A 27,348-nucleotide genomic window follows, 5' to 3' on the forward strand; every position below is an offset into this window, starting at 1 on the left:
TGAATTTTGGAACACACATGAACTAAAACTGCAACCATAGAGTGGCCCTGAATCACCCTGAACACTTTCTAGAAAAGCTAGGATAAACATGGGCACTAAACTAGGGTTTGAAAGATATTTTGCGTTTCACTGATTTTATAGCAGGTTTTTTTTTTCTTTCTCTTTTTTTTTGTCATCCATAATGTAGTAATTAATTGAAAACAGAATGGAAAGTGAAAATTTTTTTAAATTAGCATTGCAATACTAATAAATATGAAAAATCAGGGGAATTTTAAAAATGAAATTTGATTAAATGTTTCAGACAAATTTCAATTACATTAAAAGGTTTAGCGAATTTGAATGGCTATGCATAATTCAGAAATTATTGGCATAATAAGAATCTTCTAATGTTCATTTATCATGGTTTAAGCTTTTAATTATGTATTTAGAGAAGCATAATCAAATATATTTTATAGACTATAAACTTTCTTTAAAATGCCTTCAACATTGAATACAATCTTTTTTAAATTAAGTTATTTTTTTATTAATTACAATTTATTTACTTTGTATCCCAGCTGTAACTCCCTCCCTCATCCCCTCTCAATCTCACCCTCCCTCCCTTATCTCCTCCCATGTCCTTCCCCTAGTCCACTGATAGGGGAGGTCCTCCCCTTCCCTCTGACCCTAGCCTATCAGGTCTCATCAGGACTGGCTGCATTGTCCTCCTCTGTGGCCTGGTAAGGCTGCTCTTCCCTCAGGGGGAGGTGATCAAAGAGCTAGCCACTGAGTTCATGTCCGAGACAGTCCCTGTTCTTAAATTTCATTCTGGTGCTTTGAAAAGAAAGGGTATTAAAGATCAGGCCATGTTTTAAACACATGTATTTTCAATATTTAGTTTAATATCACTCCTAATACAGACTTGTCTGTATCTTCCTTCCTTCCTTTCTTCCTTTCTTTCGTTCTTTTATTTTTTCATTGTTTTGTTTTTCATTTTAAATTACTTTCCTGTGTTCTTCAGGTGTTGGCCCTGGTATTTGTGAGAAAATTGATGGACTTCTTGTTTACCAAACGGGAACTCAGCTGGCTCGATGACCTGATGCCAGAGAGTAAGAAGAAGAAACTTGAGGATGCTGAAAAAGAAGTAAGTCTGAATAAAATTGGAATTTTATTTCAGAGAAAAGAACAATTGTAGTTCTTTGCAAAACCAATGTTTTGTGTTTTTCATTAAATGGTGATTACTAAATATTCCAGGTAGAAAGATTTGGAAGCTTAATGTGTAATATAGCTGGGGCAGGGTGCAGGGTGGGAAGAGAGCTTCCATGAGTAAGTCAACCCTACATGAAATATGCAAATACCTTCTTTTAGTTACTTTCCAAATTATAAGACTGATTTTTCAAATTTCTTAATTGTGGATGAGATAACATTGCTGATGTGTAGCTGTTTCTACGTTATATAATTACTACTTTTTGATTGAATATGCTTGAAAAGGATATAATGTGATACATCACTGTTGGTATTTTTCTTACTAACAGGTTTCAAGCAGTAGATTTGAATAAAATTGTTATCCGTAAAACAGACAAAATATTTAAGAAGAAAATTTGACTTGATTTGCTTCCAAAACGATCCAAGCTTTTTTAAAAAAATGTTTGAGAGTGTTCTGGGTTTTAGTTAACTTGATGGATTACTGATTTATCTTTTTCTGTTTCATAAGAGAAAATACATGAGATATGAGTTTTATGAGATATTTAAAGCTCATATGTCAACCTGGATCTTTTTAAAGGCCATTTAATCATACCATTATTAAAGTACATAAAATCCATAAGGAATGTAAATTAAAATAATGACCCATTCAACACTTTTAGCAGAGTTACTGAGCCCAAAGATTACAAAACACAAAAATGAAATTTCTATGTATAAACGAAATAGAAAACATTTTAGGAGAATTGTGCATTCTTTCCAGTTTTGTTTTCACAGATGTTTACTAAAAGTGTTCAGCTTATTTTCTATAGAATATTTTTTGGACCATAGATTTATTTCTTTTTTTCTTCAGGTAACTTTATTTGTAAATATGAAAAGAGTTTTTGTTTTGCTCAGTCATTTAGATAGGCCAGATTGGACCGTAAATCCTGATGAAGTTTTAGCCAAGAGCATTCTACCAAAATAGCTATATAACATATAATTGGTGGTTCCTTTCTCCATGGTATCTACATTTAAAGATATCATAATGGTACATCTTATTTCTGTATGAATGTTTCAGTTTTCCAAAATGGTGTACAAAGCATCTAAAGAGTTACACTTCTAATAATGTTAACGTTAAATTGAAATATTGTGATACTGTCATTGTTTTCTGTTGACTATAATCATCTAAGCACTAGAGATCTTTTTAAAATAATACTGTAACAATTCATATACGATGTAATAAAACTCATTCCACCTGAAAATTTTCCAAGGTTTAAAGTCTGAAGGGAAGTAATTTTGAAGACAAAATTTATTGCCTGTGAATTTCCTCTCATCTTTGCAGTAATTATACCATCAAGCTCACTCATCTAGTAATGTACACATTATGTTTTATTTATTGTCTTGCTTTTATTTCCCATCACACATCTTTCCTGTACCTGGTGGAAAAACATAGAAGCACCCTCTTCCATAGAGTGCTGTGCCTTTCACAGTGTTCTCCCGCGGCCATTCTCAGCATAAAACATTCTTAGAATTTTTTTCTCTTAGTATGTGGTAAGCACCTAAGGAAAATGCTACCTTTGTCATTCTTCTCTACTATTATAGAAAGACAATGTCTGGTTCTCCTGTTTGTTCGTGACATTGTAGAAAACAAAGTGACCGTGCATATATTTATTAGAACTAGCCACTGAAACCTTGCATGGTGGTATCCAGCCAAAAGATTTAACTGAGATATGATTATTACTAACAGAATTAGCCATTCCTGTTGCCCATAACTACTTACTGTATACATAGCACTTATATATCTCTGTGTATCATGGATGCATTTTGGAAATTTATTAACAGCACTGAGACCTTGTATAGAGTTTCCAACTTTTTTACATTCTATCGCACTATGCCTTACTGTGCTCTGATGGGGTTTACTGTTTTGTGAATTTGAAAGTAAATATTCTAAGAGCAACTAAATACCACTGAATTTCCTAGAATTTTTACTTTCAGCAAGGATAAAAAAATAGAGTAAGTTTTCAATTAGCCCATGGCAGCTCTGTATCCAAGTGGGTTCCCTAGTAAAGGGAACAGGGACTGTTTCTGACATGAAGGCTTTTTGACCCCCTACCTCTGAGGGAGGAGCAGCGGCCACAGAGGAGGACATTGCAGCCAATCCTGAAGAGACCTGATAAACTAGGGTCAGATGGAAGGGGAAAAGAACCTCCCCTATCAGTGGGCTTAGGGAGGAGCAGGGAGGAGATGAGGGAGGGAGGATGGGATTGGGAGGGATTGAGGTAGGGGGCTACAGCTGGGATACAAAGTAAATAAACGGTAACTAATATGAAAAATAAAAACTTAATAAAAAAAGAAAAATACAATAAGACTTACTTGGGCGATTTTCTAGTTGATTCCTTCAGAGGGTGAAAAAAATGTCTTGTGATATATTTACCAGAATGCTAATACCTTACCTGCAAATCTTAGATAGATTAGAACATGATACTTTCATGTGATCCTAACTTCATGGAAATAAATAGGAAACCTAGTATTTCACTAAGGAAATACTTATACTCAAACATTAAAATACAGCTCTAAGCACTGCAAATAGACATTACTGCAACAAAGGGGAGAGATGGAGAAAAGGATGTATGATCTGTTTGGAATTAGCGTTGGAAAAGTAGAGTCCATGAGGGATGGAGGAGGACATGGGGAGGAGGACACTGTAGCTTAAATCCAAGGTTCATTTTCTACTTGAGGGCCCAGATTTAGGTATTTTCTTTTCTTGAGCCTGTGAATTTCCCTGAAAGATGATTCTACTACAGCATCTTGTACCAATGCCCAGTGCTCTAAGGGCTTGTACAATATTGTGAATAATGGTCAACGTTCTTCAGAAATGTTCAAATTAATTGAGGAACTCTGATTATGATCTGGCAAGATGCTAAAGAGCAGAAATTCCTCAGCTTCCCTAGACTTGAATTTGAAGGGAGCTCACCTCTTGTCCTTTTGATGATAGTTAGAAGCTTGTACCTTTATCCTTCAGTGTTCTCCTATGAGTAGCCCATTTCTGGTCCTAGGGCACTGAGAAAACATTCATTTGACCTTAAGATTCAATGATGAGTTAAGCAGAATAAATAGCTGCGCGGGCCAGTCCAAGGTCGCGGAGCTTCTGTTCCAGATTTCATGCGCTTCATGCATATGTATGTGCATATGCTTCAGTGTTTAGAAAGAAAGGATTATAATCAGGGTAGAAACGAAGATTGGAACCCTGACATTTTGCACATTGCTCCGCGTAAAGGGAAGACTGCAGAATCAATTCTGGATGTCCAAATGTGCTCCGAGTACCAACATGCCTTCCTTCCTACTTAAATATTCTCTAGGACATTGTACACATGACAAAAGGACTACCGCTGAAGGCGGAAAACTCCAGCGGAGTGTTTGCTCTTGGGGGAAAGCAAGGGTGCTGGTGTTAGGCAGAGGCTGGGAGTTCAGTTCTGTGGAAGCATTCGATCTATACCTTCTCCGTTACTGAGGAGTAACCCTAACGCTCACACTACAGAGAAGACACAAAGAAGGCAAAGTGCAGCCTTGTGATCATGAAAAATTCCAAGAAAGTACAATCTAAAAATAAGCACAATTAAACAAATTACAGCAAATGCTTTACTTCTCAGAGAGGTAAGAATTGGCTGTGGACTTGGGAAGCGCGTCCTAATTACTGACGCAGATAAATGTTTTGTTTTGGTTTTTTTTTTTTTTTTTTTTTTTTTTTTTTTTTATAAATCAACTGTAGAGTAGGACAAGTACATCCTATCTCCTGAAGCAGCACTTTCCCAAAATGTGGTTCCAAGATCTCTGCTACACCACCCAGCACCTTGAAGTATTTTAAGAATGCAAATCCATAGGCCTATTTCATCAAAATGCTGGGTGTTAGAACCAGCAATCTGTTTTCTTAAGACCTGCAGGTGATTTTGACATCTGAGATAAGCATTTTATTACACTTACAGAATCTCAATCTCTATATAGCTAAATTCTTAATACAAGATTACTGTGTCAGAATTTTTACACTTAGAGTAATTTAGGCAGTTACTTAAAGGTACTGAATCAGGTCCAGTGAGATGACTCAGCAGATAAGGGTGCTGGCCATCAAGCCTTCCAACCAGACTGATTCCTGGAAACCACATGGAGGAGAAAACAAACTGCTGTAAGTTGTTTTCTGATGGCCACATGTGATATCTCTTCTCTCTCTCTCTCTCTCTCTCTCTCTCTCTCTCTTCTCAGACACACACACAATTCAAAAGTTGCTGAGTCATACCTTCTGATGCCCCATGGACGTAACTGAATTCTATATGTCCCACTCCATTTTTACCTTTTATTGTTTTATGTCATCAACTCTATAATATGTTGGAAATCAGAAATGATACTTTTTTTAAAGTATAACATTTATTGTTTTCAAAGTATATACATATGCAGTATCTGCTGCCTTCTGTACTAATTGAGAGAATGAAATGCTAGGTGCTTCTTAAGTTCTCAGGCCTTATTTGCCTCTGTAGTAAAACGAAGTGTTAAACATGAGTACTGAATCTCCACTCATTCTTAAAAAACGTAGATTGTAAATAGTTAACTAATTGCTCCCTATAATAACTTAGGTATCCTTGTGAACAGCAACTCTCTGCTATTGTTTATACTTTGAGAGTTGTCAGGGCCCCCACAGAGATACAGACTCTGCTCCCCAAATGGATAATAACTGGAGTTACCTATTTTACTGCAGGTGAAGGACAGAACACAAGTCAGGTACTGTACTATAACAATTATAATTTTTTCACTATTACAAAATAAAGTTCAGACTAAGGATGTAATATCATTCAGTTTATCAAAAAATGCTAGAATGTGACGGATTATATTTCCCATTTCAGCTTAGCGATGAGCCTTTGGGTTTAAAGAAGGTAGTTGCTCACTGTCATGAAACTCACTTTATTTAGTTCTCTTTTATATTTGTCTCACATTATTCCTACTTTAAGGTTCTTCTCTTCACCTCTATTCCTGTACTCTTCGTGCTAATCCTTTATGTCCTTTGAGAATAAAGTTTATGTTGTTCTTTTTTTTCTTTCTTTAATTTATCTGTTCACTGATTACAGCCCCCTCCCCCCTCTCCTCCCAGTCCCACCCTCCCACTCTCTTCCTCCACTCACCCATTACCCTTCCCTTCTTCTCAGAGAAGGGCGCTCCCCCCACCCCAGCCACATGCCATCCCGCTCTGCCACTTCACGTTGCGTCAGAACTAAGTATGTCCTCTTCCACTGAGGCCAGACACGGCTGCCAGACAGGGAAAAGTGATCCAGTAGCCGGCAACTGCATCGTCTAAGTCAGTGACAGCCTCTGCTCTCATTACTAAGGGACCCACATAAAGACCAAGCTGTCCATCGACTCCATAAATGTAAGGGACCTAGGTTCAGTCCATGCATGCACTTAGGTTGGTGGTTCAGTCTCTGTGAGCCTCCATGGGCCTCGGTTAGTTGACTCTGTTGGTCTTGTGGAGTTCTTGTCTCCTTTGGGCCCTGCTATTATGCCCCCAACCCTTCTACAAGATTCCCATATCACTGTCTAATGTTTGTCTGTGAGTCTCAGCATCTGGCTGCTGGGTGGAGCCTCTCAGAAGACAGTTAGCTTGACTCATGTCCACAAGCATAGCAGAGTATCAGTAATAGTAGCAAGGTTTGGCTCTCTCTCTCTCCTTTTTATTTTTGTATCTCAGTACCTTACAGCTACCTGTCATGTAAATACACATTCATTAAGTGAGCTGATTAGTAGTGACGCTTAATCTTATTTGATATGTACGTAGAACATAATGCAACTCAATCAATGCATGCTATTAAGATTCCTTTTTTATGCATCGATTTTCCAATAAAGATATTGGATGTGAGAGTACTTGTTTTTCCCTTATTTTGCACCTAAGCACTGCTTTGCTAACGATTGTAATTAAAAGATGGTCTTTAAACCAGAGCATAAAACGTTTCTATAGTCTTGCTGGCAAACCCTTCCTTCGGGTGCTCCTTTCGCATGTTGCGGTTGGGTTCCACTATGTGACATGCATATCATTGATGGATCCTGTGTAAATGAAGTGCCGTGTGGAAACTGTGTTAAGCACTTCTGCAGCAGTTACCTGGTTCTTTTATTCAACTATCTGTCCTCTTGCAAGATGAGATAACTTGGGCTGTGGAGATCGTGGAAACTTCCTGATTCGATGGCTCCTTTATGGTTAGTCTCCATCTTTGCCTCCCAGCAGTGCTGCTCAGGATGAAGCTCTCCCTCCATTACCACACCCAGGCCCACCCATCTCCCTTCTGGCACTGAAGACAGCCACAGCGGCTGCTCTGCCACCCTTCACTGCAGATAAGCATGGCTTGGAAATGCTATCTTTAGAGGTGATGAGTTTTTGTTTGGATAGAGTGATGACTGGTATAAAGCCCACACATACTAACGAGCCTCAGAGTGCAAAATAATTATTGAAAGTAATTTGAGAGAAAAGTGGAAAATATTCAGGAAAAAAAATTGTTCACAAAGCTTTAGCCCCAGTCTTTGTTGCTATTGGGTCTGCCTTTTAGTTGCAAAGTGACACAGGCGCTGATCATATTCTTCAGCTTGTTTTGCATTTTAGTCTTTATTAAATCTTTCTGGTTTGGCCAGAAGAGATGCTATGCATCATCTTCTAGTGAACAACTAAGGACAGAAATATACTTTGTTTACATCTTGATTTGTCTTATATAACCTTTGGGATTGCTGAAGGTCTCTTTCTGTCCCTCTATGTGCAGCAATATAAAAAGTATGAACGGTAACATTTTCTACCTAAATGGATAGTTATGTTCTGAATCTGACTCCATGGTATACATATGTTAATATATATGTTATATCCTTGATGTAATAAGTTGCAAGGAACAGCTCATTCTAGGCTGCAGACTAGCTCTCTGAATACTTAAACGAGTCACTTTAGCTAATGATCTTCTTGTTGTGAATTGAGTATAAATTGTTTATACATCCTCTAAGCTCATGTATTTGAATGCTTGGTCCTCAGAGGATGACACTTTTTTAGAAGCTTATGGAACTTTGAGGAAGTGAAGTCTCTACAGAAAACTGGCTATTGGTGATGGACCTTGAGGTTTTAGAGTCAAGGCCCACTTCTTGTTGCTCTCTGCTTCCTTAATACTGTCGCAGTGTTGCTGACTCCCTCACGGTCCTGCCACCATGCCTTCCCTGCTGCAATGGACAGTACTCACTGCTAAAAATCAAAGCAACCCTTCTCCCCTAGCTGGCTCTTGTCAGGTATTTGCTCACGATAATGAGAAAAGTACCTGATACAGAGATTTATTGTGGAGAAATAAGGCCTGACCATATGGCTGTTGGCCTTTGGAACAGGTTTGTGGGAGGAGTGTGGAAGGGTTTGGAATGGAACTTGAAAAAGATGCTAATACTATAAGCAGACCTTTACTGGCTGTCCTGGTGGGAGCTCAGAAAACCAGAATGCTGAAAGAAATGTCTTCAGTGGAGGACCTACTCCTGAGGTTTTAGAGGGAAACACGGATCTATTGAAAGTTGGGCTAGAAATAATGTATGCCATATTCTGACAAGGAAGTTAACTGAATTCAGGCTGCCTATGTCCTGAGAACTTCAGAACAGCTGACTTTGAAAGTAATATACTGAATTATTTGGGGGAAATGTCAAAATTCTATAGGTATTCATACTGTGTTAAAGTTATTAGTTATTGCTATTATCCAGATCTACAGTCAGAGAACAAGTGGAACAGAAAGGTATGAAAAATGTCCAGTTTGTGGGGAAGTGTGAGCTTTCAGTTATATGCAAGGCTTTGGTGATAGGGCAAGTATAATCATTCAATATTGGCCCCATTAAAGAGAAATATTGCGCTCTGTACACTGACAAGAGAAAAGGTGACCTGAAGGTGAGACTCTACTCACAGTAGGATCCATCTTGTGAAGAAGGAAATTCACTTCTAAGACCATAGAATGCTGCTAAAGCCTTCTCAGAAACAGCTGTCGGTGTGTTTCCCTGGGGTCAGAATACAAAAGCTGGCACAGCTGTCTTCAGAGAGCTTCATCCTGAGCTGGCTGGCAGCACTATGTTTTAATAGTTATGTAGGCATGGGAGATGCAGGAATAGAAAATTGTAAAGTAAACTTTTATTCAACTGCTTCAATTGTCTCAGAGGCCTACTGCCTCTGTCTGTTAACCTAGGCCCCGTCCTGGAAGCTTCTAGCTTCCATACAATCTAATTTAGGCCTAGAATGTTTTCAGCCTCTGAGACATGATGCTAAATAAGCTCACCCTTTCTTTGTGCTTGCTGAGCTCTGGGCTGGCTGGTTCAACTCAGCTGTTCTGGCTCAAACTCCTCTCCCAGCTGATTTATTTAATCTGGCTTCACTCTTGGCCCCTGAATTGCTCCGCTTGCCCTCAAATTAACTCCAGCAATCCTTTCTAATCTTCTGGCTCTTTCTCATTCTCTGGCTCTCTTTGTCTTCAACTGAGTTGTCTCTCTGCAGCCTGTCTCTATTACTGTCCTTGTAAAACCTGCCTTCTTGCTCTCTACATTGCCGATTAAGTAGTTTCCCTTTCCTCTGTCTTTTCCTGAGAACTGGAAGTATCCTATTCTGTCAAATCTCTCTCTGATTAATCAGTTTTTCTGCCACTCAATTAAGCATCACTTTCAAACATGGGTGCTTTCTTCTAAAAACTATCCTTATCCTCATTGTTTGGGTTTAAAGGTGTGTACCACCATTCCTGGACCAAGACTTTTCTTTATCTGAAACTTGCTCTATACCAGGCTGGCCTTGAACTCAGATCTGCTTGCCCCTGTCTTCCGAATTAAAGGCATGTTTGTATTCTAGCCGGATCGCACAAACCTAAAAGATCTTTGAATGTGATCTCTTGACAGCCAGATCACACAGACCTAGAAGGCCTTTGGATGTGATCTCTTACCAGAACAGCCATGTTCTGAATTAAAATTTCTTTAGAGTAAATGAAGCTTTTGCCAATGTTTCTGAAGGCCACCGGGGCCAGGAAATGTATCCAAGGGCTGGAATTCCTGCAAGGAGGCCCTGAAAAGGAAATGTATGAGGGTGGGAAGTTGAAGATTGGGTTACAAAGAAAACGTCATGTGAGCAATGCCAGAACTGCAGGGTTATTACAAAGGAAAACCTGCTGCATGGAGTTAAGCTGGGAAAGAGAGAGGCCATGTGTGGCACAGCTAGTAAAACAGGAGAGATGGGCCAGCCCAAGCCCTTTGGACCACAAATGATTCCATCATGAGCTTCTGATGCTGGACATGAATATAGGATTTGGTGTTTGTCCTCCTGAGTTTTAGTTTTGCTTTCGTATGACCTTTCCTTTCTGTGTCCCAACTCTTCCATTTAGAAATGGAGATGGTTACTCTGTACCTTTGTAAACTGAAAGTATTTCATCTTTTTTTGGTTGTACAGGGGTTCACAGTTAAGATATTTCCTTAAGTCTAAAGATGACCTTGACCCTATGGGAGATTAGAGCAGAATGGTCTACTCCAGTTGTGAAATGTCTTCTATAGACTTGTGTATTTGAACACTTATTTCCCAGATAGTGACACATTTTAGGGCGCTGTGGAACCTGAGTGCGGTCGATACTCACTAGAGGAAATTGGTCACTGGGAGACCTTCAGGTTTTATGTCATAGTTGGTTCTCACTTTGGTTTGCCCTCTGCTTGCTGACGCCTTCCAGGTGCCTCACATTCCTGCCACCATGCCTTCCCTACTGTTAAACTGTCAGCCTCAATCACCCCTCTGAAACTGACTCTTGTCAATACTTGGTCACAGAAGTAAGAAAATAACTCACGCACTCCTCACCATTCAGTTCTAATAACACCGCCAAGGACAAGGGCATAAATGGGCTTTGAAAGAATCAAATTCCAGGCTGGTGAGATGGCTCAGCTGTTAAGAGCACTGGCTGCTCTTCCAGAGGTCTTGAGTTAAATTCTCAGCACCCACATGGTGGCTCACCACCGTCTGTAATGGAATCTGCTGCCCACTTTTGGTGTGCATGAAAACAGAGCACTCATATACATAAAAGAAATAAACCTTTAAGAAAGAAAGAAATTCTTTATAAAACAGCACAGAGAGTGAATAGAACCGTTTTCTTGGACACAAGAAGGTATATAATTTGTCCCACAGAGTATAATATGCAATGATGTGTCCGAGGGGAACATATCAATAAAGTTAACAGCAGAACTCCTGCAGTCTTCCTCACGTTAATCCACAGCATGGACTGGGGCTCCTCTGGCATCAGTGCTGTGGGATAGGGGGCCTCAAAGGGGCCTGCCTTGAGCAGCAGGGTGGGAGAGTGCTGCAAGTATGAGCTGAGACCTGCCTTCATGCCTTCAGTTAACCAACTGACGACGTGTGCGAGAACACTTTGTCAACTGAAATCATAATAAGTATGGCGGTCAACATTTTGTCAGTGGGAATAATGGCAGTAGCCAAAAACATCTCTTTAGCAACTGCTAAACTAGTTCAACTAGGTCAATTGAACTACACTGAGTTTAGGCAGCTGGTTTAAGTTAATCTGGTTAAATTTAGTTTGGCCACATTACTTACGCTAAGCTAAGGAAAGGGATAAAGGATGACCTTCAGTACCCATCAGTTGGGCAGGATCACCTGTCCACCAGATCTAAATTTGTGTTTTGATGCATATAAAAAGGAATCTTCTGTCTTTTTCCAAGTTGCTAAAGCAATTCTCAAAATGTGGGTCTGCACATCTATTGTGTTATCTATTATATTATCTATTCTAAGGAATAGAACTCTATTCCTGGAGTCTGAGCCAACAATTCTAACAGTTTTAAATGGTCCTAAATAATTAATTGAACTGGGCTAAGGCCTGCTGACCCATTTGAAAATGAATGCCTTAAATAAGTGTGTGTGTGCACACACACCTACAATCTACATATAACATATCTAAACATATATAGTGCATAAAAAATTTCATGGTACAGTCATTGAAAAATAAATAGGACATTTCTATATAAGAGCCATAAGCTTATCTACATTTCAAAAGTTTATAGACTAAAAAAATCTTATAAATGAGGGAACTATATACATGAATACATTGTTTTCATCTTTTAGAGAAGGATGGAATATTATTGCTCTTGTAAGAAGAAATCTGCAGCATGAAACAAAAACTTCATATATATCTAACTGAAGGGTGTTTTGTTTATTACTTCATCACAGCAAGTCACAAATCTCTCTCTCTCTCTGTGGAAGGTCATATATATATATTTGCAGATGCATGGTCAATATCAGGAGTCTTTCTCCATCCCCTTCTATCTTAATCTTTGAGAGGGGTGTGTGTCTTGGAACCTGGCACTCACCTGTTACATAGGCTAGCTGGAAAAAGAGCCCGAGGGAGTGGCTTTTCTCCACCACTCAGCACTGGGTTCCAGACTTTTGGTGCCTCTTGGCTTGTGCATGATTTCTGAGGATCTGAACTCAGGTCCTCAAGTTTAACAGGTACTCTGCCAACTGGACCCTATCCTCCAGCCCTAAATTTGTGTTTTGATGCATATAAAAAAGGGACCTTCTGTCTTTTCCAAGTTGCTAGAGGAATTCTCAAAATGCAGTCCCTGGCCAGTATAATCAATATCACCCAGAATTTGTTAGAAATGTAACTTTGTGTGCCCCCTCTAGTTCAGACCTACAGAATAAGAACCCATGATATTTTTAGCACAACCTGCAGGTGACTCTAAAGTACAGTTTGAGAATCTGTGCTCTGAATGTGTAACCCTCACCTCCTCCTAGTAGACCATTTGGGGAATATAAATTCAGCTTATAAAAACCAGACTCTCATTGCATTACCCATATTCTTGTTCTTGTGAAATTTAAGCTATTTTTAATATCTTGAAAATTAACTATGTTTTGAATTGGATGACATGAAGGAGATTGTTGTTAGCATTTAAATTACTTCGTGTTATGAGATTTTTCATTAATTACTTCTCTTCTTAGTAGTTGAGGCTTTATTGAAAGGACCTGTGCTAGCATTAATAAGTACAAACAAAGTGGAAGGTCCTGGGGTTAATGAGATAATAAAACATTAATCTGTGTTTCTTCTTTAATGTAAAATGGAGACCCATCAGGTTCACTTTATATATGTTACATTTGTCATTCCAGGAGGAACAAAGTATGCTGGCCATGGAAGATGAGGGCACAGTACAACTCCCACTAGAGGGACACTACCGGTAAATATATGTTCAAAACACATCAGTGAGAGTTACAGAATGTGCTGGTTATACTCAGTTTATGAATTTCATTCCATGTGGAGGTTATTGAAGTTGTGTTAAAACCAAACAAAAATAAATAATCCTAGACCAAGTAATAATGATAGGTTCTGATAAATTCTGCCAGCACTCATTGTATAGCAAAATACTTAGAATGAGGTGTGGCATGTATTTTTTCAAATTTACATGAAAAATCAGTTTCATGTTCTCAGAAGTTACCACCAGAAGACAAGTCACCATCCACTTTTAGCATAAAAGAGGTCAATACCTGTAAAGTGATCGTGGGGAAAATTAGTAGTATTTGCGCCTAACAAAAATCACCCCAAAAATGATTACCCAATTTTTGAGTTAAAGAAATCAGTCATATCTGTCATTTAAGAAAATAATTATGTAGTTCTGAAGAAATACACCAATCTTTTCGCCCACAAAGACACCAAAAACAAAGTTTCATTAGTTACAATGAAAATTTTATAAACAATTATCCCTCTTTCTCTCTCACTATTCTAAGTTTCTTCCCTTTGTTTTCTCTTCCCTTCCTCTTTCTTCTCCACTCTATCTCCTTCCATCTTTCAAAAAGTTTGGTTTGAATAATTTTCTCCTAAAGTCTGTTTTAAGTACTATTTGGTACTCAAGAGTATTGTCTTAAAGTTCTTAGGGTATTCCAGTAAGTAAATAAAGCTGAACTCTATTAGAGGGAGAGATTTGCCATGGTATTTAAAAGACAAGGTGGTAAAGAATCTATTGGATATCACAGTCTTACTCTAACACCAAATTCTCTCCCAAAAGGTTAGATGGAATCACCTGTAACTTAAAAGTAGAAACAACTTGTGAACGTTCTTTAGCTCTTCTTTTCCCTTTTTCATTTAAAATAGTTTTGATTGAGATGAATCTGTATATTATCAAGCAAATTCTACGGGAATTAGTTTTATCACATGCCATTCCCAAAGGACTCTGTATTTAAAGAAGTTTGGAAATCATCCAAACTGCATGATCGTTTGTAAATCATAATTTATATTATTTGCACATGAAATAAAAAAATAGTACTGCCCCTTTAAATCTTAATTTTGCTTTATGCAGAAATTTCTAAATCTTTTTGTTTATAAGACTGTCTCATAATATCATGATATATTAGTTATTCATTTGATGCATTCTTGGAAATTAGTTGATCTCTGTTCTGAGTTTCTAGGAAGTTCCATTTTCAAGAAGGCTAGAGGAATTAAGGACATACCTTCAAACTGAGCAGGGCTGAGTCCTGGTGCTTTGTTCACCCTAAATGCTGGATTTGTTCTCCTCTTTTAAACAGCTACCAATATAGTTGATATGAGATCAGCTATGGATTTTGTTAATGTGATTTTTTTTCATAGTAAAGTGTGCTACCTATATGTACTAAAAAAAAATTAGTGCTATTTTCTTAGTTATGAAAGTTTTCACTTGGTCTGTGACTAGTTTATACTGCCATTTGATTATGTTTTTAATTCTTGGGAGGTTTTGAAACATCATGCAGGTTTTCTATAATTGTTGTGAAATTAAAATATATAAACAGAACAAAAGTAAACAAAGCAGCCAACCACAAGCATAGAACCTAATACTGTAGGTTCCCCAGCTATACGGGAAATGTTCTGCCAAAGGCACAGGCTGCATTCACTTTCAAACAAATAATTACTAAGTAAGTAGGCTGCACTCATTTTCAAACAAATAATCACTGAATAAATGCCATGTGTCCAGCTTTAGCTGACTTTTGAGAGAAGCAGCTACTAACCAGTAATCTAGAATCCTGCTATTACATGCATTGTATTCAAGTAGAACAGAGGATAAGGACAGAGCATAAAAATATTAACAGCTAATAGAGAGTTAGAGATGGCAAAAAAGAAAAACAGAAAAACAAAGCAAATAATTTGGGAGGCTTAAGGGTACAGAACAGCAATTTAAAATAGTGGCAGCATTGGCCTGCATGAGCGGGTGAAATTAGAACAGAATTGGATGCAAAACTCTGAGATCTGGGATAAACTAAGAAAACTGTAGCCCAAATCTGTATATCTATATAAGTAGAATATTTTCTTTAGATTTTTCAGATACTTTTTAAAAATTGAGGGAGTTGCTTTATGCTTCTCAAATAGATATTATATATAATATTTGTTATATATAAACAAAATAAAATATTATTCAACCTTAAAAGGAGAGAAATTTAGACATATGGAGAAACTTCATAGGCAGTGGGAAGATCTAGACGAGAGGTACTCAACCTGTGGGTTGTGACTCTTTTTTAGAGACTGAATATCAGGCATCCTATAGATCAGATATTTACATTCTGATTCAGAGCAATAGCAAATTACATCAAGTGGCAATGAAATAATTTAATGGTTGTGACTCACCACAACCTGAGGAAGTGTCTTAATGGGTCTCAGCGTTAGGAAGCTTGAGCTTTTCTGGGTTGTCCAAGAACAGTCTGGAAGCTATTGGAATGTAGCTGCAGAATGGTAAGCAGATGTAAGGTACCAGGGGATGAGGTCAGAAGGAGAAGAAGGAACAGAGAATTTGGGACATCTGAGCCAGTGGCAGCAAGGATGAAGGAGGTGAGGCAAGGAATCCTCCATGTTGTCCATAACAGAGGCAAGAGACTAAGCAAAACATACATAGAAACTGATCTCCGTGATCTGCGATGAATTCAGAGAACTGTGGCCCAAATCTGTATCTACACAACTAGAATCTTCTCTTTAGATTTTCACATCATTTTTAAAAATAGAGACTTTGATGTGTTTCTGCATTTTTTATTATTAAAAATGTGCTGTTATAATAAACAAAATGAAATACTATTCAGCCTCAAAGGGAGAGAAATTTCAGCTTATGTTAAAACATCTTGAACTATAAGAACATTTTTCAAATGGAATAAGCCAGTGACACAAAGCGCAGCAAACACTGTGTGCTCCATTTTCCATGAGGCCCTTAAAATAGTCGAAACAAGAGAGACAGAACACGCAGTGATGGTTCCACAGGCTGGGATGGAGGAAGTAGAGAGTTGTTGTTTAAGGGTATGAAATTTCACTTCTACCAACAGTAGTCATCGTAAAAGGCGTAAAATCACCTAAATTCACTAGACACTGTTCACTTTTTAAACAGGAGACAATAGAAAGTGTTGTCCACAAACCTAAAATGAAAGGATTCTGGAGACAGATGGTATAGTGGGCTATAAATTGTGAATGCTTTTAATAACTTTTAATTGTGCATTTTAAAATGTCTAGGATGAAAACTTTATGTTGTATGTGCCTTACTATTAAATTTTTAGATAAAATGTTTCACATAGTTATAAAATTGTCTTATATTCATCTTCTCTACCTGAATGTCTCAATATTTGCTTATTGTATATTATTTCATTTTGGACAAATTGTATCTAGAGATGACCCATCTGTGATCAATATTTCTGATGAAATGTCAAAAACTGCCATGTGGGGGAATCTTCTGATTACTGCGGACAACTCAAAAGAAAAGGAGTCACGCTTTCCTTCTAAAAGGTTTGAATTTTGAAATAATAAGATTATCTTAATGCTAATGATTTTATGTTATAAATTCTCTAGAAAAAGATACTATTGACTTTAATCAAATTTAGACTTAACATATTTCAGAAATTGTTTTTCTAAAGAAAGAATGACAATTTTTACAAACATCTTCCTTTCAAATTAAAGCTCACTGCAAAACTACCACAGTGGGGGGGAAATGGAGCTCTTAATGGCCCCAGTGCATGACAATTTTGAACATTTATTTTGGTCCACTCTTTCTTTGTGTGGTTTCATGTACTTCCTCATCACACATTCCCTAGAACTACAGTGGGTGCTGGACCACATTCCCTGCTCCCTATTTCCTTTTGTGACAGTGATTTGGCACATGTAATGGCCATTGTACATGTAGTTGATTTCTAGTTCCCTATTTTCAAGTCCCCGGCAAACTTTCCTAGCCTTACCCTGAACATCCATTCATTCGCATCTGTCTGTAGACATGAGAGCAGTCCTATAGCTTTGCATGCTGAAGGCAGGAAGGATGTACCTAAACAGTAACAGAATCCTGGTATTTCAGCTGAATTTTCTAAGATTTATAGATGAGTTTGGACCATACCATGCAGCCACCCTAGATGCTGATTGGAAGAAGCAGAAAATCCTGTGCTATGCTAGTTTTGCTTCTCATAAGAAAATAGTTGATATTTGGGGATGGTGTGATAATGATTTATTTATTTTTATAACCTTACATTAACTTTTTCTACTTAATTTTTATATTACATTCTTTTGTCATAAGCTCCCCTTCCTAATCACTCTAGAAGCTGATTCCCCAAAGGTAAGACCTTTTCCCTCAAAACTATTCCCTGGTTGCATTTCCTTATGTTAAATGGTGTCTTCTGGAAACCTGGTCAGCCTGTGTCATCTGTGTGAGTTTTGGGGAGGCAAAAGACCTGGAGAGTCCAATTCAATGCCAGACTGATATTTATGGTGTTCTATATCCACTTGGTTCTTTAAGGGGCTCTGAAAGATGAGAAAACATATTTTCCCTTAACATATACAAATGCATTACATATAAAACAACAGATTTTGTAGAACCATATTTAGCAAGCAATGGCATCAAATGTCTAGATTGGGAAAAGAAAATTTGTCCTTTAATTTTGAGAATTGCAAGTCTGGGAGCGTCCATCCACGTTGCTGTGGCACATCAAAACTTGCAAGCTGTATGGGACACAAGTGAAGCCATAGCTAGAGAGAGAGAGACCAAAGTAGTCTTTGGGGGGGGGAACTCTTACTGCTAGTTTTTGTCACCCCAAAATGGCATGCTGCTTCAATGTTATCTCTGTAGTAAGCAGAGTAAACAAGACGGCAACCATCTTTGTCCCAGAAGCTGGGGTGGTCTTTCCTCCCTCTCTCCCTCCTTTTCCTCTTTTATTGCTTGTCTACATTCCTCTGCTTGCCTTCTCTAAATCTCTCCAAAGCTTAGACCAAAGGAGGCTCATATGAGCTGCTTGGTAGACTATTTCTAAGATTTCTGTCTGATGTCTTTGAACAGGCTTCAAAACCAGCGTGTATTCCATTACTCGGGTTAAGCACCAGTAATGTTCACTTTCTAAAACATGATTTATCTTTCTTTCTTCAAAATCCTTGTTATAGCCCCTTTGAGTCATCCTTGCAGTCATTTTGTGTTTTGTCAGAACTTCTAAAGGAAAATCAGAGTAACAAGGAGAGCAACTTGAGCCCCTGTGACTCTGCCGTAGTGAAATTTGGCATTTCTGCAATTTATTTTAAAATAAGAAATCTAGGTTTATGGACTCAAAATAAAATGCCAGTCATGGGAACTGGATGAGAAATTTGAAACAAACGTACAGATATTTTTCATTCTGCATTACATAGGTCCATAAGCCAAACTCCTTTTGTTTTTTTCTTTGTGTTGAGTAAAGGTTTTATTATGTGATGCTTTCTGTGCGCTTTAAAGTATTAAATTCAAATGGCGCCCTTTACTGCGAAACCTATTTTAAAAGTTTAGTTCTAAGTTGACCATCATTCAAAAACTGGCATAATCATGTGTTTTGTTGTTGTTGTTGTTTTAACATGTATTTACACTGACCCAACTTCAAACCATTATGGAATGAAAGTTCAATCTAGCGTTCTCTCTCTCTCTCTCTCTCTCTCTCTCTCTATGCGTGTGTGTGTGTGTGTTTGAGATAAAGTGTCACTATGTAGCCCATGTTTGTCTTGAGCCACTGATGCCCCTAAATGTGCCACTATGCTTAGCACTTCTGTTCACTATTGATGTGATGTTGTGGTGTCTTTCCTTTTCACAGCAGTATAAACTCTGAAAGAAAGGAGGTGGTTTTGAGAAATTCTAGTACCGTCAGTGTGAATAGCAGGGGTACCCTTCCAAAACTACTGCTTTCCCTTAGCATCTGTTGGAGACAGTGACCTATGACAAAGGATTTCTGCCCGTTTGCTGGACAGCAGACAACACACTTGTCAAAACTGAAAAAAAAAAAAAAAAAAAAAAGACCCATCAATGAGGTTACTGGGACCCATATCCCTTGTGACCCAAGCTGGCTCTGCGCAGCCTTTGATTCATGCCTCTGCCACCATTTATTTTCCATCTTATTCCTTTCTAGAGTATGTCTTTGACACTAACTTACCTGTGTAAATGAGGCTTAGAACAGCAGTTTTTTTGTTCACATTTAGTTTTTTGGTTGGAAGTAGAAGCTGGGAGCTGAGAGTGACTCCAGCTCTTCTTGAGGACATGTGCTTTGATCCCGATAGAACATTGCTATGCACACTTACGAGAAGCTCTGCTATAAGCTGCTTTTTAAAATGGACTTAAATTTTATTTCATCTTTTGATTGCCTTGCTTGATAACTAACACAATACATAAACTATACATAACTATAAAGTATACATAAACTATATGGAAACTATAAAGTTGTAAGAACTAACTTTTAAATTCAACACTTAAAGTCCAAGAAAAATGTGAGATAAAAAGTAGAAGTAGGCACTAAGCATTGTAAGTACTCTTTCAAGCAAGTTAGAAGTGATAAGATGCTCCTAGGAACCTATTAAAAACAAACAAAAAAAAAACTTATTCTGATCTGGAAAAGACTTAATGGACCTAAACTAAAATCATTAAGAGAATTCTATTCCTACTTGCTAAGTATGCAAGTATGTGCAAGAATGATTGTTTTAAAACAATGAATCCAATAAGATACCTTTATGATCACACTAAGTAGTCTGTGAGTTCATTTGTATCCTGCATAAGCAGCTACTATAGAATATTGTAGCAAGTGGTGGTTAGAATTTGTACCTTTGCTCTGAACAGGTTAGGCAGCGGGTAGCCTGGCTGTTCTATGACTGTTCAGCTTTGAATTATGTTGCTTGTGTGTGATTCCTATGTGTCAACTGCTGTTAATAATTCCAAAGATTCCCCTCTCTCTCTCTTTCTCTCTCTCTCTCTCTCTCTCTCTCTGTATATATATATATATATATATATATATAAATTTGCAAAGTTGATTTCATAGTATACATGTCATTTCATATTTTTTCATTAACACTGTGTGTTAATATTTTACAAACCATATTTAACTTTATAAAATTATATACCATCTAGCTTCAACGTAATTTTTTCGTTTCCTGCTGTTATATACTTAGACTATTTCCAAGTTTTTGTTTTGATTTTTAAAAGGTTTATCATCATCATCACCACCACCACCATCATCATCATCATCATCATCATCATCATGGAGATAGGGTCTCACTATGTAGTTCTCACTAGCCTGAAACTGATACGTAGACCAGGCTGGCCTAGAACTCACAGAGAGATGTCTACCTTTGACTCCTTAGCACTAGACTCAAAGGTATGTGTAACTATGCCTGGCTTAATTTGTTTGGTTTTTAATTATGTATATGTGTAGGTATATGTTTATGAGTGCAGGTGCCCAAGGAGGCCAGAAGAGGGAGCTAGAACCCCTGGAACTAGGGTTACAAGTAATTGTGAGCCACCTTATGTGGGTACTGGCAACCCAACTTGGGTCCTTTGCAAGAACAGCATGTACTGTGATGCTCTTTGCCACAGAACTAACTCTCCAGCCCCTTGTCTTGCTTTTTAAAAAACATTTGTTTGTTTTGCTTTTGAGATAGGGTTTTACTCGGTAGTCCCCCATGGTTTCTTCTTTCAATAATAAAATGATTATAATATGATATATAATTATATAATAATTAATTATAACAAGATAAAACAAAAGCTAACCATTGGAACTGGAAAAAGATCCATGCAGGCCCTGTGCATACTGCTTCAGTCTCTGTGAGTTTACATGAGCTTTGGCCATGTCGATTTACTTAGAGGGCTTTGCTTCCTCAGTGTCCTTCATCCCTTCTGGCTCTTACACTATTTCTGCCTCCTCTTCTACAGGGTCCCTTCAGCCCTGAGAAGAAGCGGTTGATAGGGACATCCTGTTTAGAGCTTAGCGTTCTAAGCTTTCTTACTCTGCATAATGCCTGGCTGTGGGTCTCTATGTTTGTTCCCATCTGCTGCAGGGGGAAGCTTCTCTGAAGATGGCTGAACAAGACACTGATCTATCAGTATAGTAGTATGTCATTAGGAATAATTTATTACTACATGTTTTGTTTTGTTTGTTTTATTTTTGCACAGTAGTGTTTGGCTTTAGACTAGGTCCCTGGGCTATCCAGTCTCAGGTTCTTGGTCACCCAAGCAATGTTGGGCATAGGTTCTACGTTGGGTGTTATTCCCAGCTTTGTGCCACCATGCCCTAGCATATCTTGCAAACAGGACACCATTGCAAATTAAAGAGCTTGTGGCTGGATTGGTGTTTACATTTCTCTTTTGGTAGCATGCAAAGTACCTTCCTGAACCAAAGACACTAGAACATAAGCATGATGGCTCTGTGTAGATGCCGGCTTGACTTTTCCATGTTTAATGAATTGCCTCCACAACTTCTTATATAGTTTGATAAAAATTGGTCTTTCAAAAACCACATTTAGTCCACAATTAGTAAATAACTACAGTGCTTTATAAAATGCATTAAGATGTCACAAAAATATTTTTATGAATTCTTTGAGGTTTCATACAATGTATTTTGATCATGTTCATCCCCAACCTTCCCCCACCTCCTACTTGATACTCCTCCACCTCACTCCACCCCAACTTTGCTTATTAAACCATTGACCTGTTTGTGCTGTCAAAAAGTTCCTGGGTATAGGGCCATGTGCTGGAGCAAGGTTGACCTGCCAGACCAGTTTCCTGCTTCTCTTTCCACCCCTCCTCTGTACCCTACATCTTCCTCCTATCACAAACTCTCCTTTGCTGTGATTTCTTAGGCCTGAGCCTTTCCTCAATTTCTTGGCATATGCTGGTCAGAACAATATTTGAGCACCATGAAGAAAACTTTCTCATACATTTTTCAGGAGCATGTCAATAGTGGTCCTTTTTGTTCTTTCTTGAAATGTAACTTTTTTATTTTTATGTTTTTAGTTACTTTGTATTTTTGAGACTGTAATGTGATTATATTGTTTCCCCTTCCCTATCCTTTGCAAACCTTCATATACCTCTTGCTCTCTTTCAAATTTATGGCCTCTTTTCCATTAATTATTATTATATACACATATGTATACATACATGCAAATATTTCTAAATACATAAATACAGCATAGTCAGTCTATATAATGTTAATCATGTGTATGTTTTCAAAACAGACCAACAAGGACAGTTTTATCTATTGTGTATTCCTAGAAGACCTGCCAATATATGCTTATTACAATAAGAAATAACACATATGTGATATATTTGTTTCATTGAAAGCTTAAAGTTGATTAACATCTAAAAAAATAGAATGAGAAATCCAGAGAGAGAGAGAGAGAGAGAGCATCATATGGTTAGAAAACCCAAAAAAAAAGAATTTTCATAGAGCTCTTAAGCTGATTATAATACTTCTGCCTTCCCAAATTAATGTTAATGGTTATAAAATAGTCATGTTTAGAAAGTTATAATTCTATGATATAAAATACCAATATATCAAAGCAGATCGGGAGGAAGCTCATATGTGGACCAAGTTGATGTTCTAAGTCTCTCTCTCTCTCCCTCTCTCAATCTCTCCCTCCCTCCATCTCTTCCTCTCCTCACTGCTTAGTGACAGATGGTGCCACTGACCATTGAGAAATCATGTTTTTATCAAGAGGTTAAGTGATACCTAAGTTCCAAAGGGTTGTGTACAGAGGAATTGTGCTGGAGAAAGAGGCCATTGTATCTCCCCCCACCCCTAGTCTCTTGTAGATAGGATACAGCATTCCATTTTTTAAAAGACAGAGTCTATTAGAAACAGGCATGCCAGAATCAGTATTCTAGGAGTGAGTTACAGGAAGACTCAGAGGCCATCTGGTCCAAAGCTCAATTTAGTGTTGAAGACAACCAGTCTCAGAGAGATTAAATCACTGGCTGTAGGTTGTACTCTTCACCTAAGCTCTGGGAGGAGGAAACGTGTATTCCACCTGTACCGCCACTCATTCTGTTGGGCTTTATTGGCTTTGTTTGACAGAATTGGTGGGCACAGGTGAAGTCCAAGGACAAGTTAATTTGGAAAGCAGAATAGCAGACATTTGTCTTATAAAAAGGAACTTAAAGTAGAAAAAAAAAAGTGAGTCATACAGATAGAGAAGTTAAAAATACAGAATTAAGGCGCTCAACACATCATGTGCACACTGTCATCTCTTCTCATGGAAGGAGAAAAGAAAAGGGAAAAAAAGTTGCTTTGCTCTGACCTGTAAGGAGTATGTGCTGAGAAGTGTGGCAGGCATAAACCCGGGTGCCATAGACACTCGCTCACACCAGCTCTCAGCGCTGGCAGTGTGCCACAGATGGCAGAAGCTCCAGCACTTCTTACCTGATGGTGCCGGGTGGTGGTGACAACTGAGAAGGGCTGTTTCTAGCTTGAATTGGAGAAAAAAAACAATTTTAAAAACACACTTTTAGAATATGTTTAAGTTATTGACCACTAAGAAAGATGCACAGGAAAACCCATAGAAAACAAAACTTGGGTTCCTTTATCACCCAGAGAATGGTTGTAAAACCAAGAGTACTACCACCTCAGCTATTTCGTAAATGAATATTAAGGGCTGAAGTTAACAAGTAAAAAGTGTGTTGATTCATTTAGTTCAGGGTCTCAGAGGCTGGGTCTGGGTTGTCCTTTGTGCCACAAATGCGGAAGAAGAAAGAGACCTCCAGTGCATAGGCCTTTGCCAGGTACCAGAAGTCCTGGAGGAGGGAGCCTGTTACCTCCTGGAAGCATACCCTTTCAGTCTAAGCTTCACTAGTTTGAACACTTCATTCGCACTGTCCATTGAAGCTTCCACGTGATAATAGAAGTACATAATGGCTAGGAAGAGTGCAGATAACTCAACAAAAATGGTAGCCACGTTATCAGCATGATCATTTTTTTTAAGTTAGCTGGAAGATGAGGTTAAACAGAAGCTTTTGAAGTGTGAATGTATTCTAGAAGGAAATGAAGAATCACTCCTCTGCTGTGTGGTCTGGGGGTTTTTCTGTGAACCCAGCACAGGTGTGGGGAGAACAGTGAGCCATTTTCTGAAACTAAGAAAGGTGTGTCTGCCCTACCTACCAAGACATCACTTTTACCAGAGACCAAGGTCCAGTCCAGGAACAAAGGAAAAGCCATTTTCAGCAGAGCCTGGAAGTCCCTCCCCGCTGCACCTTGTTTTGTCATTTTCTAGTCGTACGCTACCACAGTGCAGAGCATGACTGACATTTTCACCAACTATCTATTCATTTACCCAGATGAGGACCATGTATTGATCTTGCATGCTTTTAGAACTCTTTGGAAACGTCTGTTTTTTGTTTTGTTTTGTTTTGTTTTGTTTCTCAATGTCTGTTTTTGAATTTCCCCCTCTCTGCAGTTCTTGATTTCTAGCTCACAGAGTGCAGAGGATATAATTGCTGCTGTCTATCTGCATTGCAGCATGAGAGAGCAATGCCTGAGAGCTCTTGTATTTCTTGGGGGTTGACAGGTTTGGTGTCTGAAAAAAAGCAAATCTCACAGTGACCAAGCTGGATTGTAGTAGTGATTTTCTCCTCTTCTTATTTTTTTTTCTTCCCCTTTAGCCCTGAAAGCCGAAAAGAGAAGAAAGCTGACTCAGGGAAAGGCGTTGACAGGGAGACTTGTCTGTGACTTGATCTTCAACTTATTTTTACCTATGAGAAGAGTGTCACAGTTATTAATAAAACTGCTTTGATCATGTACTGTAAATCCTCTCCCATCCCAAATCTACCTTCATTCTGGAAGTAGTACAACCGCTGTTTCACTTCTGTGTTTAATCTCTGAGCAGTGCGACACCCTTGTGAGCAGGTCCAATGGCTAGGGCAAGACTCTCCCGTGTTCCTGCTGTAAGACATCTGCCAACACAGGATTCTTGTTGTCAGCATTCCGAGAGCAAAGCGTTCTTTAAAAAAAAATAAGTCATATTTGCCTAGTTTGTGTTTTCCTACCTTAGTAACCTGAAGATGCCTGATAATTTTATTCAGAAGAATTTTGAAAGGTAGTCTTACTTTTTATTTTTTATAGCATAGAATTAGTGTCTTGTCTAGAAAGGCCCAAGTCAAAGAGTTACTCTGAAAGCATTTTTAATAATTGTATTTATGTATTTCCTTGACTCAATATCATACATTTAATACTTAATATCTAACTAATACTTCGAGTCATTTCAGAAAGAGACCTGTTTATACCTTCTTAAAAGACGTACTCTAAAGAGTCAAGTAGTGTTTGCTTAGAATTCAAGTTGTAACCACACAGTCAAGTACTAGACTTATACGAAATGCTTCAGAGATATTTGAAGAGTTTTGTGGGGTTTTTCATTTCAAATTTTTACCAGAGATGTGCTATTGAACTTCTCTCCCATTGACAACAGTTACTTCTCAAATACACCTGTGACATACATACGGAATGCCACGTGGTGAATCATTGTATGTGAAATGCCATCCCTGTACAGCTGTTCTGCCGATAATGGTCACGTGCTGTTTCGTTTGGGTCCCTGTCAGGTTATCATGTTAGACCAACAGGTCTCCAAATGTAACTGTTCTTTTGCAAAGCTCCTTTCCACATTTTAACTAAGTGCATGTTGTGGAAACACAGTCTTTGAACTAAAATTTCAGATTTTGTTAGAGAAGGTTATGTAAATATTTCAGTCCATACGCAACAGCCCAACTTTATTCAGCTTATTGAAATGGGAAGGAAGTTGTGGATTTATGAGTACTACTAAGTATAAATTTCATTTAACTTCAGATAAATGTGAGATAGTAAAAATAAAATCTCATAGGGCTCTTAATTCCTAACAATTATCAATGATTGACAACCTTATAACCTTTCATTGTCCAAATTTAGAAAAATTCAGAGCCTTGTGGCTTTTATAAACTATGTGTACTTTATGTAAATGCATATAATTGGAAAATCCTCTTTGTTATTAAGCTAATGAGGATGAAAACAACAAAGCCTACATTAACACTTAATATTTTGATATCTTTTGAACAAAAAAATTCCTTACAATCCTTTAAGGAGTCATTTTTTTAATGAGACATGAGCCAAAATTATGAGAAAAATTTTCAGTTAGTAAAGTTTGTATTTATAAATGGTGAAGAAAAATGCAAAACTGTTCCAAATGTGCTACCTTTGTGTATGTTGTAATACTGACACTCCATCTAAAACATCCTCACTGTCTATGACTTAGCAGGTCAAGCCCCAAAGAAGTCTCCCAGTGTCTCCATAGAGTAATACCTGTTCTGTTAAAAAATGACCAGTGAATTACACTTCACATGATCACTGGTGTAAACAATCATCCTATGAAATTCTGTATTTCTGAGTATTTTTATAGTAATTTGTTCTTGTGTGAATTTTAATGCTATCTCTATCTTAATATTTTGAAATCATATAAAATATATGAAAATGTAGTATATATTTACTCCTAATTTCAGATTCCTGGTCAAATTACTGAATATCTTGAATGTAATTTATTGCAATGTTTAAGTAATATGTAAATGTGACTAGGATATTGTGTTTTTCAAAACTAAGAAATGTTATGTGGAAATAAATATTTATCCTAACTAATTTTCATGCTTATTTTAAAGTGTGTACAATGTGTCTTGTCTTTATTTTTTCTTCATATTCACCAACAAATCAGGTAAAGTATTTTAATAGTGTAAGCATAATATTTAAAAAAAGACATTCACACAGTTAAGAAACATTTCAGGAGGCTTCAAATAGCTCTAACTTTATGAACAGAAAATAAGGAGAAGTCGTTAAGGATGTGCGTACCCTTTGCCACACAGAACACGGTACAAGTGATTCTACCCCTACGGTGAAAGGCTCATTATAGGATCCGAATCATT

The 27,348-nt window shown here is 37.8% G+C and overlaps 1 protein-coding gene across 11 annotated transcripts in view; it reads left to right on the plus strand.

Moving 5' to 3' along the window:
- Slc4a10 (solute carrier family 4 member 10) overlaps positions 1-27,067 on the plus strand; it is a 287,257-nt gene extending 260,190 nt beyond the window's left edge. For 7 of the 11 annotated variants that reach the window (XM_060390260.1, XM_060390259.1, XM_060390265.1 and 4 more), the window contains 4 exons: positions 998-1,120; positions 13,331-13,398; positions 16,830-16,946; positions 25,072-27,067. In XM_060390260.1, coding sequence (XP_060246243.1) covers positions 998-1,120; positions 13,331-13,398; positions 16,830-16,946; positions 25,072-25,138 — 375 coding nt within the window. In that variant the 3' untranslated portion in view covers positions 25,139-27,067. Of the gene's footprint in view, positions 1-997; positions 1,121-13,330; positions 13,399-16,829; positions 16,947-17,721; positions 17,761-21,476; positions 21,530-25,071 lie in introns of all 11 variants that reach the window. The other 4 variants (XR_009593862.1, XR_009593863.1, XM_060390263.1 and 1 more) reach the window with 4 other exon arrangements.
- The last annotated feature ends 281 nt before the right edge of the window (positions 27,068-27,348 follow it).

Source organism: Meriones unguiculatus, chromosome 8, assembly GCF_030254825.1.
Source record: "Meriones unguiculatus strain TT.TT164.6M chromosome 8, Bangor_MerUng_6.1, whole genome shotgun sequence".
NCBI lineage: Eukaryota > Metazoa > Chordata > Mammalia > Rodentia > Muridae > Meriones > Meriones unguiculatus.